The sequence below is a fragment of the Mesoplodon bidens genome, assembly GCF_964165515.1.
Source record: "Mesoplodon bidens genome assembly, chromosome: 9".
NCBI classification, from domain to species: domain Eukaryota; kingdom Metazoa; phylum Chordata; class Mammalia; order Artiodactyla; family Ziphiidae; genus Mesoplodon; species Mesoplodon bidens.
Genome location: NC_138166.1, coordinates 78466392 through 78482280, shown reverse-complemented (window position 1 = coordinate 78482280; position 15889 = coordinate 78466392). Strand labels below are relative to the sequence as shown.

At 36.2% G+C, this 15889-nt stretch overlaps 1 protein-coding gene across 6 annotated transcripts in view; it reads left to right on the top strand.

Annotated features, from left to right (window-relative positions):
• The window catches only part of CADPS2 (calcium dependent secretion activator 2), a 487398-nt gene that overhangs the window by 423547 nt on the left and 47962 nt on the right, over window positions 1–15889 (top strand). For 4 of the 6 annotated variants that reach the window (XM_081243760.1, XM_081243758.1, XM_081243757.1 and 1 more), the window contains 4 exons: window positions 3874–4029; window positions 5409–5556; window positions 6280–6294; window positions 13154–13228. In XM_081243760.1, coding sequence (XP_081099886.1) covers window positions 3874–4029; window positions 5409–5556; window positions 6280–6294; window positions 13154–13228 — 394 coding nt within the window. The remainder of the gene's footprint in view (window positions 1–3873; window positions 4030–5408; window positions 5557–6279; window positions 6295–13153; window positions 13229–15889) is intronic. The other 2 variants (XM_081243761.1, XM_081243759.1) reach the window with 1 other exon arrangement.

Sequence of the window (15889 nt, the reverse complement as noted above, 5' to 3'; positions counted from 1 at the left end):
CTTCTTTTGTCCTTTCATATATCATTTGATGCACCTTGTTATTTTTAAGTAATCTTTATATCATTACAAACCATATGTATTAACTCCACATTGTGATGTGCCTACCTGTTGCAGATTCAGTAACCAAGAGTCATTAAAGTGAAAAGGACATGGACTCTGAAATCGATCAGCCCCACATTTAGATCCCAGCTTATTCATCGTTAAGTCTTCCTTTGCCTCAGTTTCCTCGACCCTAAAATGGTTATGACACCTAACTTAAAGACGTTTTTTGTGAGGATTTTTTAAAAAACTGTGGAAAGTGCCTGGCACAGCATAGGGTCTCGATAGATGATAACCACTCCTATTCTACATTATGATTGTTATTACTATAATTATTATTACATTATCCTCAATCATCATTATTACCCATAACTGTATGGTTGTCAAAAGTATGAGCCTCACAGCAATCAAATGAACTCAATAACAGCCCATGCTTTGCACAAGGTCTCTCATGAAGTCAGCTAGAAAGAATAATAATTATAAGAAGAAAATTAGCTACCATTTATAGAGAATTTGTTATATAAAGTGCCAAATTCTTTATCTCAGTTAAGCTTTGTAACAACCCTGTGAGGTAAATGTCACTTTCCCTATTTTACAGTTAAGAAAACTAAGTCACAAAGAAGTCAAAAGGCAAAACTTAGCAGTGTCTCACAGTAAGCAAATGACAAAGACAAGATTTGAACCCAGGTTTGCTTGACTCCAAAGCTCTCACTCCGATTATTAATATACTTTGCTTCCAGATCTATTCCCAGTCTAATCTGCATATAATCAAAAAAAAAGAGAGAAACAAAGACCAAGGAAGAGAATGATAAGTTGCAAAATAGTTTGGCAGTTTTTCTCCAAATTAAACATCAACACTATATCATAATAATTATTAAGATATTAGGTTACATGTGAATCTTTTTCTTACAAGCAAATGCTTTGGGCTTTACAAGTGGTGTCTGTGTGTCCTCAGTTATCTAGGAAGTATAGTGAACCTTTCTAAGTTTATGATTTTTTTTTGTACTTCTTTACATGGTTTTCTAATTTAACTCCTCTTCTTCTTCATTTCCCATCTGTTTAACATCCTTGATTTTAATGAAGAACACTGTTTTGGGCACTGCCTTGTGAAATTTAGTGGGATTTTTTTGTAATTACTCTATTAGCTTTGAGATATATATGAGCCCTAAATCTCATTATTAGGATCCCCTTTTTAAAAATAACCTGTCTCAGGACAGGAATGTCCTGTCTTTATAACAAATTGTGACTTTGTAAATAAAGTGCTTCTACTTTCATCATTCTGGGCAAATAAAAAAATATGTTTTACAAGTTAGTTACCATTATCTTTACCTGCCAAAGTTTTCAACACTAGGCTTTGTGTCAAGGTGGCCAGAATTACTGATAATGTTCTGATGTCATTGCAAAGCTTTTTTTAACTTTTCTTATAAAGCATTAAATAGCAAGAAAAAAATCCCATTTCACATATATAATGAGTTAAAAATACAACTACTGATAAAGTAAAGAGAAATAATACTAAACTATCCATGAGTCTGAAGATGCATCTCTACATACTAATGTATAAATCACCTTAAGAGGTGCTCCTCCAAATCTTTCGCTGTATATAAAATCTTCATTCTGGGTTTTTTCACTCTAGAAGTGAATGCCAGTCAGGTAAGTTTACTGTTGGCATTTTGAGAAAATGATCTCAGACTCCATTTTTCACGTTTGAATTCTTTAATCTGTTACTAATACTTTTAGGGATAGGTCACTGATTAGAAATAATTTTAAAATGAAAAAGCTCTGAATAAATTGCAGGTTATACACGCCAGCTTGAGAGAAAACCTATTTACATTTTTTCATCTATTTAATTATAACAAACTCTTGTTATCTTAATTACATTCCCAATTAAGCACATGTATCATTCAGAATCTTACCATAACATCAAAGAACAGAAAAAACATATATCCATCTTCTCTATAAAGATTTAATTGTCACATATGATGAGAAAGTCCATTTTTAATAGAATTCTACCTTTACTATTTGGGTTTGGTGGGGGGAGGGGTTTGTTTTAATAGTGGCTTTTGTTGCTGTTGTTTTGTTGTGCTGTTACTTATATTTCTCCAAAACAAAAAACTATAAGAAGTAGATTTGCTTCTTTGACAATTATATTCAACAGCTCTTAAAACATAGTGCCTCTATCTCCTAAATTGTACACTACAGATGTACAGGAGGATTCTGCTTCAGGATTTTTTTCTCTTATTTTTTATTATATAAATGGCAAAATGGAAAATTGACTATAGTGTTTTCTCAAACATTTTTTACAGCAATGTCAGCATGGTTGTCTGGTGCTTTTGTTTAATGATACATTTGGGGTGCTCGCTTCGGCAGCACATATACTAATGATACATTTGGGGCACTGAATATTAAGGTTTGGAGATATTAAGTGAGGGAAGTGCTATGGGTAGTGTTCACTGCTTTGCTGTGATCGTTCCCTTGAGAATTTAACTCTGAGGACATCTTGGCTAGACGAGGAGATCATGAGGAATTACTGGCAAAATGGGAGGAGGAAAGCAGAGTAGATTGGTGATGGAGCGAAGATGCTGGGCGCTGCGGGGCAGAAATAAGCTTTTAATTAGCCAGAGCAGGAGGTGATTGTTTTTACGCTGGCTAATTAAGGTATATTTAGCTAAACAATGTGGTTATTTAAAAGAATTTTCTTTTTTATAAAATTTTTCCACCATGCCCTTGTGATAAGTTAGTTTATTTTAATATTTTTCTTTTTACAAACCTAAAATATAAATTTTAGGTTAGTATATGTTAAAATGTTGGAAAGCTAAGCAGAAATGAATCATACAGCAGTTTTTGGTTTTTTTCTTTTTCTTTTGTTCTCTTTTACAATTAAGTTTCAGTACACATAGGAATATTTTATTTTCAAATTATCTATTTTCCTATTAGACTGTATACTTGCTTAATGAAAAGTAATAATATTATCCTTTACTCAAATATGATATACTCTGACACAAATTACCTTCTCGCATGGTGTGAAAATATGGTCCCTAGAGTAACTTTACCATAGTAGTGAATGCATTTCAGACCTTGGCTCCACAGTTAGATAGATGGAAGGACCTGAAATATATGATGGTGCTCCAACCTGAGAGCACCTTGAATATCTTTTCTCTGTTAGACCATACCTGGTACTAAGTTAGGTTTGCTTATGAATGAGAAAAGGCACAAAGCATTTCAAAGTAAAAGTAAGATTTGCTTCCCTACCCAGCCTGTTACTTCATTCCCAGTACCTGTTTCACCTTTACCTGTAACTGAGAAATTTAAGGCCCTGAAGGCTACATACCTATAGATAAACAGAAGCCATCATGATGACAGAGGCACATATGCATGAGTTAAATAAAGCTGCTAGTTGCTGTCATATGAATTTTCTTGCATAAAACATACTTTTCTGAATTTCTAGGAGGAAATGTGTATTTTATCTTTATCCTAGAGATTGGTAAAGAACAATTTAAGATGTTTGTTCCTATGTATATAATTTGATTTCCTTAGTAAAGAATCATTATTCATTTTACCCCTTTTTAATGAAACCCTACTACTATAATTCTATTTTGTTCTCCTTGCCTTATTCATTAAGAAGAAGTGAAAGGGGAAAATTAGAAGGTTGAACAAAGAAAATATTGATCACTAGGGGTTTTACGTAGTATTTTTTCACTGGTGGCAAGTGATACAGAAAAGAAGAAACAATGTTTTGATGGCAAGTGATACAGAAAAGAAGAAACAATGTATTGGTGACCCACGCAGCTAACAGTGGAAGTTCACGATGTTCTTCATTTTTCCTTTTTCTTCTAGCAATGGCTCAGCAACATCAGAAGACCTTTTTTGGAAACTTGATGCACTGCAAATGTTTGTATTTGATCTTCACTGGCCAGAACAAGAATTTGCCCATCACTTAGAGCAAAGACTTAAACTAATGGCCAGTGATATGATAGAGGCCTGTGTCAAAAGGTAGACATGTATTTTCAAGTTGCTGTTTACTCTGCCAACTCCCAAAATACCACTTTTCACCAAGTATCTTCTATATAATTGTCACAAGGAAGGTTTCAACATGTACCACTTTCCCAAAACTTCACGGACATTAGGTCCTTTCACCTGAATTCTGGGGACCCATGTAATTGATAAAATTGGCCTGCTACTTTTTCTCGGGTCTCCTAACCATTACCCTCATTAGTAGCACCCATACCATATTAATCCTTTCTGTTGTGCTATTATCTCTCTGGGAATACTGTGCTTTAAATTCCCAAAGCAATACTTCCTGAGACATAGGAAGGAGATCTGTTAAGTACTTTATGCATTATGTACTGTGTCTGGGTGCTGTGAAATGACATGGCAAACTCCATGGATGATCATTGCCATCAATTGTCCTGTTTTTCTGGTATTCTCTATCCACATCGGATGAGTTCCAAGTATCTGTTTACATTCTTTCAGAACTTAACCAGAAATAAGTTATGAGGCTTTGGATTCTTCCACATGTGCTTTCCTTTTCTTTAATACTTTTTACAAAATCAGCATTGCATCCTAATTAGCATTGTTTTCCCCATTGCCCTTGTTCACAATGTGTGCAAGAACAATGAGGGTAGCATACGCGAATAACAAATTCTAGTTGGATCAATTAATAATCCTGAATTCTTTAAAGCGAGAAAAATCCTGTCTTTAGAATAATGTTTAATGGCTTTGTAAAGCAAGGCCATGAATTAGATTATTTAATGTTTAAAAAAAATCACGTTCGTCATCTGTGATTCTGATGTATCAAATCTCTGGATATTCTTTGGATACTTTAGCAAAACCATTTCCAAACTACCTGTTATGCAGTTTCTTTAAAAAACCTAAATGCAACTTCAGGTATTTGAAAGAGAAACTAAATGACATAAAAGAATTACACATTCTCCATTGCACACTGATTATGGTGTTCTAGTGTTTTCTAGACTTGTCCTTTTTTTGATGTGGTAAACACTCACACAGAGGATTTGTTCTGCCTTAACATAGAGAAGCAGGTGATTTTTCTACTTGGATATTCATTCAGACAGTTGAGCGCAACTGTGAAGTTTTTCCATTAAGAGTACACACTAGATGTAACAAATAGCTTCATTTGGGTAGAAATATTGTTTGAGCGACTGCAAAAGCTATGTTTAATATAAAATACCACAGTCTGATCTTTCATATGAGACACCTGAAAAGAAGAGCATCCTACCTCCTAGCTCCCAGGCAATGCCACACCCCATATTTGCATGTTTTAAATTAGCATCTTGTAGTTTTGATTTCACTTTTAAAAACAGGTGGGACATATGTCAGAATTTCTTACTCTGAATTCATGTTTTAATGAATAGAACAAGAACTGCATTCGAACTCAAGCTGCAAAAGGCAAGCAAAACAACTGACTTGCGCATCCCAGCCTCTGTGTGTACAATGTTTAATGTATTAGTCGATGCCAAAAAGCAAAGCACCAAACTCTGTGCCCTGGATGGAGGACAGGAGGTAAGTGGACTGAATGTCCCATGTGGAAATGCAGCACTGGGTGCCCTGGTGGAGGAGGATGCTGTTTCTAGAAGTCTCTCACTTGACTAGATTAAAAAGACCAAGCTCCCCCATACAAGTGTTTGAGCTTTACTATAATAATGGAATGCCCCTTTATCCTTTGCTCTTGTCAATTTCTTCTTTTTAATATAAAGACTGCCCCAAATTTTACAAGTGGCCACTGAATTTCAGATATACCTTTTAATGGCTTAGGTGTTGTGTATTTACATAAACCTTGCTTTTCACAAGCAAATGAGAAAGCTAGAAAGCTACTTCCTTTGTTTATACAAATATAGAGTATCCAGAGTTTGCATACAAAAAACAGGCCACAGAAAATAGCACATGAAATATTTTATTTACACAAAAGTTTTCGTTTCTTTTAAAGATCAAGTAGAAATGTACTTAAAGATTGGGCTTTGCTTTTCTTCAATAAATACCCCATTGTTTCAATTTGATTTCTATTTTGTTTGATTCTATACTCAGAAATACAGTTTATTTTACCCCATGATTTATTTTTGTTGAGAGTGGTGATTGGATGAAATGGATCTCTTTTTCTTAGATAATCTGTTTAAGTTGATGTTTTATTGCATCTTTTCCCATGGTAATCCCCTTTTCATCATTTCTTTATTTTTCCCTTATGTTCTCCTTCATCATCTTTTCTTTTCCCCCCATGGCATGATCCAGTTTGGTAGTCAGTGGGTAAGTTTCTTTTTATTTAAAAAAGCACATTTTCATCTGAATTATTATTTTTGTTTGTGTACATTTTTTATTTTCATCTTTTCAAATTAAAATAATATAATTCCATTTTCAGGTTTTTGGTTTCTGTATATAACACTACATAGCAATACCCAATGACTCATTAAAACACATGTAGATACTTATACCTTAAATAGTTTCAAGGGGAATGTTTCTTCCCTGTTAAGCTGAAGAATCAACAAACTACTTTTAAATTTTTAAAGATAAGATTATTTAAAACCAAATGAATTCACCCTCCTTTAAATTCTAAATAAATTCAGAAGCAGAGTGATTGTTAACATTTTCAAGATGCATATATCTGTAGTATATACTTTCATTAATACTAGAAGAATTTAGAGTTTGGGGCTTTAGATGACATATAGCATATATGAGGGTAACCTCTAAATTTGAGGACCAGGAGGCAACTCTTAAGGTCACTTCATACAGAAGAACCCAGATGTGGATTTCAGTGAGGGACATGCCCACCATGATAAGAGCCTTTCCTCCCACTCATGGTGTGGGATGTAACCATCATCAGAGGCAGGGAAGAGGCAGGCCTGTATCAGGAGCCTTCTTCCTCCCCGGCACAAGGTTTTCTTGAAGTACTACCCAGAACCTCAGGAGGAACAGTTTGAAAACCTTTTAGAAATAAACAAATGAGACCTAATGAAACTTAAAAGCTTTTGCACAGCAAAGGAAACCATAAACAAGATGAAAAGACAACCCTCAGGATCGGAGAAAATATTTGCAAATTAAGCACCTGACAAAGGATTACTCTCCAAAATATACAAACAGCTCATGCAGCTCAATATCAAAAAAACAAACAACCCAATCAAAATATGGGCAGAAGACCTAAATAGGCATTTCTCCGAAGAAGACATACAGATGGCCAAGAAGCACATGAAAAGCTGCTCAACATCACTAATTATTGGAGAAATGCAAATCAAAACTACATTGAGGTATCACCTCACACCAGTCAGAATGGCCATCATCAAAAAATCTACAAACAGTAAATGCTGGAGAGGGTGTGGAGAAAAGGGAACCCTCATGCATTGTTGGTGGGAATGTAAATTGATAGAACCACTATGGAGAACAGTAGGGAGGTTCCTTAAAAAAACTAAAAATAGAGCTACCATATGACCCAGCAATCCCACTACTGGGCATATACCCAGGGAAAACCATAATTCAAAATGAGTCATGTACACCAGTGTTCATTGCAGCACTGTTTACAATAGCCAGGACATGGAAGCAACCTAATGTCCATCAACAGAGGAATGGATAAAGAAGATGTGGTACATATATACAATGGAATATTACTCAGCCATAAAAAGGAACAAAATTGGGTCATTTGTAGAGACATGGATGGATCTAGAGACAGTCATACAGAGTGAAGTCAGAAAGAGAAAAACAAATATCATATATTAACACATATATGTGGAATCTGAAAAAATGGGTATAGACGATCTTATTTACAAAGCAGAAATAGAGACACAGACATAGGGAACAAACGTACGGACACCAAGGGGGAAGCAGGTGGTGGTGGTGGTGGGATGAATTGGGAGATGGGATTGATGTATGTACACTATTGATACTATGTATGAAATAGATAACTAATGACCTAAATGAGAAGGAAAATAGGTAACTAGTGACCTCAATGAGAAGGAAATCCAAAAAAGAGGGGATATATTTATACATATAGTTGATTCACTTTGCTGTACAGTATAAACTGACAGAGTATTGTAAAGCAGCTATACTCCAATTAAAAAAAAAATCCTTCTCCAGAACGATTCATGCATTATGGATTTCTCACTGATTTTTAATGCACCCAAAGTTCATTGTTCTGTAGTGTTCAGGTATTCAGTGAACACAAGTTGCTGAACCACTTTGTTTCTTGATCAAACCAATCTTTTAAAAAAAAAATAGAACTATATCTTAATCATGTTCTTATCAAAAAATTACATCTAATGAGACAATAAAATCTAAAATTTTCAAAAAAAAGAAAACCTTTTATACCTACAGGATTGACTAAATAAATATTTTTTAATAGGTCAAATGCTTTTGTGCTCTACGAATATGTTAAATCTTACGTCTTACAGTTGACACCTGGGAATCAAATTCAGAACCAACTCTTCACTGGGCTAACAATTCTCATCCAAGCAGAAAGGCTTAAGTAACTTCTAAGAGAATGAGAAGGCCCACTATTTGTGAATTTCATACTTTTTAACCCAGAGATAAACATTAGCTATTTGGCCATAACTTATGTGTGTGTACACATCTTTCATTCTTTGAGCAATTCAGGGGGAAACGATGTGTTTCTAATACCACAGCATACAACCATACAGACATATTAAGTAGCTGGTATGTGTTATAGAGTGTTCAGTAATTATTCTCTGATCTCTTATGATGTGATTTATTATCTCTAATTACCTGAACGAGCAGGCAGCTGGCCTGGCTCTCAATGGCTCATAACCACCTTCTCTTGGTTTTCTATAACCAGATGTAAGCCTTTGATTGTCTGCTTGGGAATATTGCCTTAAGTCTCTTTATACACACATCCATTTCTCATCAGGTTGATAGAATCATCTTGCCTCTTCCATTAATACTGAATGTATCCATTTGTTCTTATTTTTACATACACTGGAGTACCTGATACTGATAGGCACGTAATAAATATTTGTTGAATGAGCAGACTGATTTTTTTTGTCACTGCTTTAAAAATATTACCCCCATTAAAAAAAAAAAAATCCTCCTCTGTAAGAAACAACTCACTCTAGGACTCTGAAAGAAAAACAGGCACAAATGACAAAACATTGTTGCATTGTCAGCTGATTCTTTACATTAATAGGAGGAGGGTTTTGAAGAGTAATCTGCTATTGTTCATTATGTTTGCACCTGTACCTGCTCACCAGAGACAATTAGTTTCCCACAACTTTCACACAATTAATATAGTTCAAAATGTGCAGGTGTAAAACTCATTAGCAACCCTGAAAAGTGGTAAACAAGAATTTCAGTGCAAAAGAAGTATTTTATACTTTGCTTTTAATCTCCAGGAAATATATGCACATAATTGCACAGGCTTTTCCTCCCTGTACGTGTTTGAGACAAGTTTTGGAATTATTGCAAAGTGGTGAATACATTACATACAGAGGTGAGCCAATGGACCCCATTGTATAGCAAGCAACAAATAAAGTTGTTGAAAAAACTAGATTATTAGACAATTTGGAACCTTATAAAAATATATACTACCTTGGTAAACGTAGCAGATTTTTTCTTTTTTTTCTAAATTTAAGGGAATTACCTCTCCACAGTCTCTAGTAAATTTGTTATATCGTCATTGCTGGGATAAAACCTTCCCAACTCCTTACCCACGGTGAAGCCTCTTCTGGGCTCCTAAATTATGATTCTGTTTTCTTACGTGGCACACAATGATGCAGGCACTCTGGGCCACAGCCCAGAACAGCATTTAATGGAGTGATTAGTGAGTGAATGATCTGCTCTTGTGACAGCTGTGTGTAATGAGTCAGCAGTCTCAGGCCAAGCCCTCAGGGACAGATGTGGGGATCAGAAAACCACCAGTGTTTAGAAATCCTCGTTATCCATTCCTGCAGAAAAGCAGATGACTGCGTGGGCCTTAGGCAGTCTGTACCCTGTACCTCATGGTCCATCCATTGAAGATGAAAGCACATTAATGGAGCTACTCGGGGGCCCCTACTTATGTGGGATTTGTTCTCAATTGCAGTAAAATACTTCCGTTACCAGAACAATCCAATACAACAGAAGGACCAAAATCTTTTAAGAATGCTGGATTGCACTGGCATTTGATTAGTCTTCGTTTCTTGCGTGTTTCCTCATGAGAACAGTCCAGTGAAATGAGAATATTTACCCACATATAGGGGGGCAAGGATTTCAGACCTGTGCCTGATCTGAATTCCCTGGGCTCCATGAAGTAAAAATTCCTCAACGGTCATCTTAATCTAAGTTCGGAGTCATCTACTGGAGAAGCAAGGCACCAACGGTTTACTTTTGAGGGCAGATGTGGGGAGAATTAGTCTAAGAATGGTATGGAAATTACCAAAACCCTGGTCTGTAGAATCATTGATCCAACTTGAAATATCCTGAGAGGAATTTTATTTATAGGCTTTTATGGTTGCCGAGAAAAAGTTTGCAAGTTTTTAACAAAAATTTGGTCTGCTAATCTAAATGAAAAACCTATTAATTTTAGCTTAGGAAATGTAAATGTCTCCAGATAAATTCTCTTCTTACCTGTTTTGCTGTCTTTGTATGTGTCTGTATTTGTCTTTGGAAGCTATCTGGATCCCCTAATGAATAACGTTTTCTAGCTAATTATCTATTATCTGTATGTGGCATTTCTGGACATATTCTCTTTGCAGAATATGTATGTAAACTATGAATTCTCAGGCCACCTCCCCATTTCCACCCACAGTTCTCCTAGACCACCTCTACCAGCTGTGCAGCTAGAGCAGACTCTGGAAGTTCCCAACAGCTTTCAGATTTAGAATTAGTGTAAGTCAGAGCTAATCAGATAAATTTACAGTAGCAAAATCTCATATTAAAAAAATCTAGCAACCCTTATACTGTTTGGATTTGCCCCCTGGGTAACACATTTAAGATATACAGTATATTTTCTTTCTTCCTTTTTGACTTTTTTTCTCTCTCTCTCTCCTTCCCTCCATCTCTGCTTTTGGCTAGATTAGATATGAAAGAAAACAGCAGTCAAAAGATGTGTATTATAGGAGAATTTGATGGCTCCTAGAGTCTGTGGCTTTCCCTGCCTTTCGATAAAAATGATATAAATGGCCTCTTGAGTGGCTGATCTCTTGACTTTAAGAATTGCCAAAATCGGTCCAATGCAAAAGTTTAACATGTATAAGCTCTACTATTTTATATCCAATAGCCTTCTGATGGCATTTCATTATTTTTGAGTTAAAAATAAAGTTTATGGCAAAGGGAGATAAACACGGAGGATAAGGCATATTTAAGAAGACGGAACTGTTTGCAGGTTCGGGCGCCTCAACCCCTGAATGTTCTGTAGCACTTTCCATGTACGAGGGATGAGAGAAGCTTGAAGCCCATCTCCTGTATCCCTTTCTTATTCTACCCCAAAGAGGAGGGAGCCTCTGTCTGCTATTTTAGCTCTTCCTGCTACACAGACACGAATTTGGAGAGAGAAGGATTTGAAAAGAGAGTGTGCATGGAGGGAGAGCTGCTGAGCTCATTTGCATAAGCTCCTCCACTGCCGAGGCACTGGAACAGTTTCAGCCGGTGGGGGCCGGGGGAGTGATGTTTTTGTACCTGTATCTGTGGGGGGCTTCCTGGACATCTCAACTACCAGCCAGGTTTTTCAGGTTCTTCCTCTTCTGCCTTGCTTTTCTTTGTTTTCTTCTCCTTTCCTTCTCTTCAAGCTGTCCTGAAAGCAAAAGTGTCAGTACTACAGCAGTAGAAATCCCCCATCTAGGTTTCCGTTCTGTTTGTCCTTTCGGGAGCACAAATTTGAGGATCAGTAAGGCTTTACGTGAGATGGACGCTTAGTATTTTGTTTCACTGAGTGGAATACATGCCTAGAAATTTCCTTGTTCATATATGTGTGCTTAATTTTAGACCACTTGTCAACACACACATGCATACACACACACAAGCAGGAAAAGAAAATAATTCACATACTCCAAAATTATGCTTCCTTTCTTCATTATTTGCACAGGTAAATGATGGCTTGTAACTGTCAGAGCCTGTGGGGAGACCTCATTCCTGCGTATTCCAACACAGACCTAAGTTGATGTTTTGTTGTGTGTGGAAACTTTGAGACATGTTTTCAGAAGAAAAAATAGCTTTCAAAAACTTACATCTTTGGAAACCATTCACCCAGCAGCTGTTAAGTTGGTCTAATATTTATACTGACCTGAGTACTTTTACTCTGTGCATTATGTTAGCTGTTGCAAGAAGCCTTGAACCATCAAGATAGGGTTAGTCTTTACAAGTCACATTCTCTGTGAAGTGTGCCTTCACACGCTGTCAAAGCCCGAAGCTCCTGCTAGTTTAAGAAGGGGACTCTCTAGTATTCTCTAAAGAAAGCAGAAAAAGAGTCTTTCAGGTTTATTTTAAATACATCTTTTTTGCATTTACTTAAAGGCGTCTTTTTCAGAGGAAGCAGTAATAAAACTATGGGGAGTGAGTGCCGTTTCATTATACCTTTTATGGCCTATTAATTTGTTACCATCTATCACCTTTGTTGATGAAATTTTAATTTTGCCCTTGCTTGAGCATATTGTAAGAATTGTATAAACTGCGGTTCCCTGTGCTGACAAAAAAGGTCCTTTCAGTGTGAACAATTGGGAGCTCATTTTATTTCTAGAGCACATTTAAAATAACTTATGAATGAGAGTTGTCAGACATGAAATGCTGTATTAATTAAATCTTTTTCCAGTCTTTTTGCTTCTCCAGCTAAACCAACCCTTTAGAAAAATACACGGCCACCTTAATTATAGAGAAGAAGACAAAAAGTATCCTTCACATTCCTCCTGCTGAATAAGAATAAGAACTCAATTCAGCTATATAATAACCCCATTAGCTGCTTCACTCAACAGAGCACATGGGAAAATTTTCAAACCCCACAATGTAAAAACTGTTGATTGGGTGGATCGTTTTCAAGGTTTTGTTCTAATGTGCAAAATGGCCATTTTGTATAAATCGGATGTGCCATAACTAGTAGCTTTAAAACATTTATGACGTACGACAAAAGTTTTGTGTCCACATCAACTAATGCATCATTGTCTTTTTTTTTGCATCATTGTCTTTTAATATCTAGCAGCAGTACCATTCGAAAATAGATGATTTGATTGACAACACTGTAAAAGAAATCATTTCACTTCTAGTTTCAAAGGTAAGGTATTTTTTTATTTACCTTTTTAAATCAAATTAAATAATCTTCAACTGAGAATTTTTAGAAATATCTGTCTTAGGTTTCTAAATACCTAATTGAGAAATAGCAGCTTTAAAGACAGATGCAAGAAAAGTTCAAATTTTAAGAAAAGTTATGAGCAAACTATGAACGCTTTGTCAGTAACTTTTGGTTTTTCATTTATAATTAATTTTGGCTTTTCTTGCAATTGTTCTCTTTCTAAAAATAACTCTATCTTCCAGTAATACCTTATTCTTTCTCATTCATGTTCTCTTATTGTTTGTCTCCAGGGATGAGTTGAGTCGTCATGAGTTCTTGAATTTAGCTTATTTTTTTGTGGTGACAGCACTGGGACTCTAGGACTGGTCTCACAGGTGGGCAGAGAAGGCTGGCATGGTGGTGTCTGAGGTCCTCCACTCCCAGAGGTCTCCCACGACTTCCTATTTGAGGCTTCAGATATCTTTGACAAAAGCTATGGCCTTTAGTTGTATAAGGAGAGATGAAGTATAAGTGAGTGTTCCATTGAATGATTAGGTGATTTAAAATCCCACTAAGGTGGAACAGACTGCCATAGATGACATTTGAGATCAGGGTCTGATAGGGAAAGAGATGAACAACGGAGAGCACGGGGAGCTGAAAGAGGGTAAGGAGAGAGGATGGATTTCTCCCAAAGAGTCACTTTCATAAGAATGGGTGCTGGATCAAAGAGCCCTAGACCAGGCTTCATAAAACAATTGGAAGAATGTACAAAAAACAAAGGAAAAGCCACCCTCAATTCAATAAACAGACAAAGGACACATTGTTTAGAAAAGAAAAAAATAGAGATGCCCAACAAGCATGAAAGCTGTTAAGCCTCAATAGTTTAAGGAATACCAATAAAACTAAAATTTATATAATATTTTTATAGCAAATTAGCATAGATGTTTTTAAGCTATCACCCAGTTTTAGAAGGTGAAGTGGGACACTCACATTTTCTATTTATGGGAGTATAAATGGCTACAACCTTTCTAGAAGATAGTTTGGAACTATATCAAGTACATTAATACCCGTTCACCTAAAATTCTTTCTGCGTTTTTTTTTTTCTTACTACTCAGAGAGATGCACAAAATTTATATACATTGATAGATGTCACATTATCTCTAAAGAAAAATACAGGAATCAACTTTAACATGAGGGCAACAGTAAAGTAAATTATGGGACATCTATATTAATAAAGTTTGCTTTCAAAGACTATAATGTTAAAGGAAAATTTCATAATATAGTGGTAAGTGGGAAAAAAGCTGAATATTTAGAAATGTAAACTATGATCTGAATTGTCATCACATAGAGAAAAGACAGATAAACACCGCAGTACCAACAGAGCTTTTATCTGGGTGGTGGGATTATAGTTGATTCGGGGGTGGTGGGGTTCAAATTGTTTTGTGCTTCCTAATTCTCTGGTAGCAGGTCTTGAGGTAGAAAAAAAGTCACAAAGAAAGGAGATTTTAGAACTGCGCCACCTCCCCAGTTTGTTCTTGCCCCCCAGCTTCTACCCCAGCACTGAACACCTGCGCTTACAACACAAATTCACCAGCAGGGGGAAAGGGGAAGGGTTAACAGGAAAACCATCTGGGGGGTAGAGGAAGAGGTGGATCACTGGAGAAAGAAGCTCCTACAGGAAGAACCATGAGATTCCCACCCTCCCAGGAGCCCAACCCAGCAGCTTACAGCCCACAGAACAGACATAGTTAACCCTGCACCTTTATTGTCGGCGAGCCATCCAGGGAAATTTTATCTGGGTAGAGCCTCCCCATCAGCACAGTTCTCCTGTGGAAGTTGTCTTTTGTGAGAAGGGTACATAAAGAGAGCCACTGAATTGCAAGCATGCAGTTGATAAAGGGTTAAATAGGCAACAAGGCAAAAAGGCTACAACGAGTTTTGGTTTGGGGCGAAGGGGAGGAAGGGTTGCAGAAAAGGCAGGAAGGTCTATTCATCATTTCTGCATTTGTTTCTGGCAAAGTAAAAAACTTAAATTTTTCTATATCAAATGCATCTGGTTAATTGAAAAAATAGTATATTTGAGTCAAGCTGGGAAATGGTGTCCTAGAGATCAGCACTATGAAATAGAACTCTCTGTGACGATAGAAATCTTTATCCTTCACCATCCAGTATGGTAACTAGTAGCCACATGTGGTTGTGGAACACTTGAGATGTGGCTAGTGCAACTGAGGAATTGAAATTTTGATTTTACTTAATTGTAATTAATTTTAACTTATATAGCCTAATGCAACTAACTATTATATTTAGAAATCAGGTCTAGATTATAGTTTTTCTCTCTGGATCCTTTCTCCTGCAGTCAAATGGCACTTTTTAATAATCTTTAGTTGAAAAGTATAAAATAAATTAATTTGATAGTTTTGACAACCATCTTAAGCTTCCATCGAAGATGACAATAAATGGTGCATTTTATTTCATTAAGCAAAGATGAATAGGGTTCTGTAATACAATCCTTAAATGTTAGCATGCCAAAAAATTGCCTGAGAGCTATTTAAAATACAGATGCCTTAGCCCTGCTTTCCAGAAATTTTGGAAGAAGGGCAGGAATGTGCATGTTTAACCAGTCACCATGGTGATTTTGATGTAGGAGTTCCTGAGCCAGACTTT